The sequence below is a fragment of the Morone saxatilis genome, unplaced genomic scaffold (genome assembly GCF_004916995.1).
Source record: "Morone saxatilis isolate NCDOM2014 unplaced genomic scaffold, NCSU_SB_2.0 Contig14, whole genome shotgun sequence".
Classification (NCBI taxonomy): Eukaryota; Metazoa; Chordata; class Actinopteri; family Moronidae; genus Morone; species Morone saxatilis.
Window position 1 is genome coordinate 11,596,797 of NW_023339696.1, and position 2,243 is coordinate 11,599,039.

A 2,243-nucleotide genomic window follows, 5' to 3' on the forward strand; every position below is an offset into this window, starting at 1 on the left:
TATCCAGACAAGCGTGTGCTGGCCGCGGTTTTTGTTTGCGTCATCACAACTTTCTGTTTCGGCCGCGTGGTTTCGGTGATAAAAGTATTTCGGCCGAATATTCGGTGCATCCCTACTTTTCTCCATAAAATATGATGCAGTTTCACCAGAATCAGTGATCGATTTGTGTTTTTGTACAGTAAGGAGGCCCGGCTCTTACAGGTGGACGTCATCATACAGTTAGTTGAGAACGGTTGGTTCAGGTTTCGAGGCCACGTCACATTTCGTGTTGAGCTTCAGGTGCAACACATTCACACTCACGGTTTCCCTGTTTCCGATCTTGAAGCTGCTGGTTGAAGCTTCACACGAACATCAGAGCGGGATTCATCTTTTCATCTAACTGTTCCTTTAATTCATCCTGCAAATAAGGGCTGTGAGTGTAAGTGGACTCTCCCATGTTCGAATAAAACCACGTACCGTGAACACACCGTTGTTGTTTGACCGTCCAGACTAGAGCTGCTTGTTTGTGCGCCTTGCTTGCTGAGTTGTTTACCTGTATCCGTGTCCCGTAGCGTGCCGGCCTGCTGTAGGGCAGGAATTCCTCCGAGTGCTCGTGAATCAGCAGGAGGCCAAAGGATGCAGAGGAAACGCTCATAAAACCGCTGCCATTAACCGCAGCTTTCTAACTTCTGCCTGGTTTTCTCTTGCTCCCAGTACCAGTCCCTGTTTTCTCTACCGAGCTCAGGTTCCTCTGTTGGGCCGAGGCTGTTCAGTAAGCCCATGAGCCGCTCAGGTACCGTTTTTCTACCGTTTTTATCATGTATCTAGCACCTGAACATCTACAGGCGTTTTTCTTGTGAGCCACTGGCATTGTTTGTGTGGGTTGTTCCTGTAAAAGCAGCTTTCACTGGGTGTTATAAAGGAGACAGGATTTCCTCTGTACAGCCTGCAGAGCCAACCACGCCCCCCCGGCAGCGAGAACACCTCTCACACACAGGCGTCGCTTTTCTGTTTGGATTCAAGTGCTTTAGACACAATAGGTTTCTTAGCAGCACCGTATATTCATTGTGTAACCGCACACAAAGGTTAAAGCAGACGGGGGTAAGAAATGTCTGGAGCTGGTGTCAGACGGAGCCAGTAACACGCCTGACCTTCTGGAAATCCAGCTCGCATACTTGTCTCATGCACACGTCCGCCCACCTGCGGAGCCGCTGTTGAGCGTTTATGATGTCGCCCACGCAGACTTGCATTTTCCGTGAATGGGTTATTTTCTGGTCAGCGGAACGAGAGTTTATCGCTCCATTAATTTATCTCTTTTTCAGATTATGCTTTAAAACGTGTAGCAGAAATGACGTCCTTGTATTTTACTGAGAAGACGTTAGTGGCATTAAAGCCTCGACTTAAAGTATTGTGTATTTTCAGCCGTCAGTTTGATTCTCTGTGTTTTTCAACCATGTAGAAAGTGTTGAAGCACGTAGAACAACTCCTCTGCCATCCACAAAATACTTCTGAAAAAACGCTCACACCCCCCCCTCACATTTTTCAAGTGAACACCTCTCGTCCCCCACATCACTTACAGTCCGCCTTTCTTTTGCCCGAGACCTGTGATCAGCAGAGGCCTGAGTGATGCGGCGCCGTTCTGCTTACTCAGGTAGAAATTCCCCTTGACGACGGGCTCTGATTGAATGGCGTCCCTCCCGAGTATATCGGCCTTCACACTGGAGCGTGACTCAGAGTGTCTGCTCAATGACTGATAGGTATAGGTGAACACCGAGACGTTACGGTTGTCACTTTAGTTTAGCTCCAATTAATTTAAAAACAAATGTGACACCACATGGGAGAACGTAATGTAAAGGCTGCACTAAACGATAAGACACTGGCTCTTAACACACTGATGGGCAGAATATTCTTACATGTAAATGTGGCTTTCTTTATCTCGCTGCCTCACTTCAACGGCGGGTAAGTTAGCAGGCGAGTCCGCAGATTTGTTGTCACTGTCGACAGAAGCACAGCTCTTTCCAGATGACTTGGTGTCCCGATTGTCCCCCCAGGAAGGCTCTGCTCCATGATCTGCTCGCTCTGCACAACTTTAACATCACTAGCTCAGTTTACTGACAGGTTAACAGCCATTGGTCAAACTGACAGTGGAGACACGACTTCAAGCTTCTTAACGATTAATTAATCTGATTGAAAATTAACCATTTCTGATAAAAAGTCATGCCATGTTTTGCAACAACCGATGGGTAATACTAATAATAATAATA

At 47.0% G+C, this 2,243-nt stretch overlaps 1 protein-coding gene across 1 annotated transcript in view; it reads left to right on the forward strand.

Annotated features, from left to right (window-relative positions):
* Positions 1 to 2,243, forward strand: part of sdr42e2 (short chain dehydrogenase/reductase family 42E, member 2) — a 44,195-nt gene that overhangs the window by 2,156 nt on the left and 39,796 nt on the right. The window contains exon 3 of the mRNA XM_035655091.1: positions 694 to 772. Within this exon, the coding sequence (XP_035510984.1) occupies positions 694 to 772 (79 nt within the window). The remainder of the gene's footprint in view (positions 1 to 693; positions 773 to 2,243) is intronic.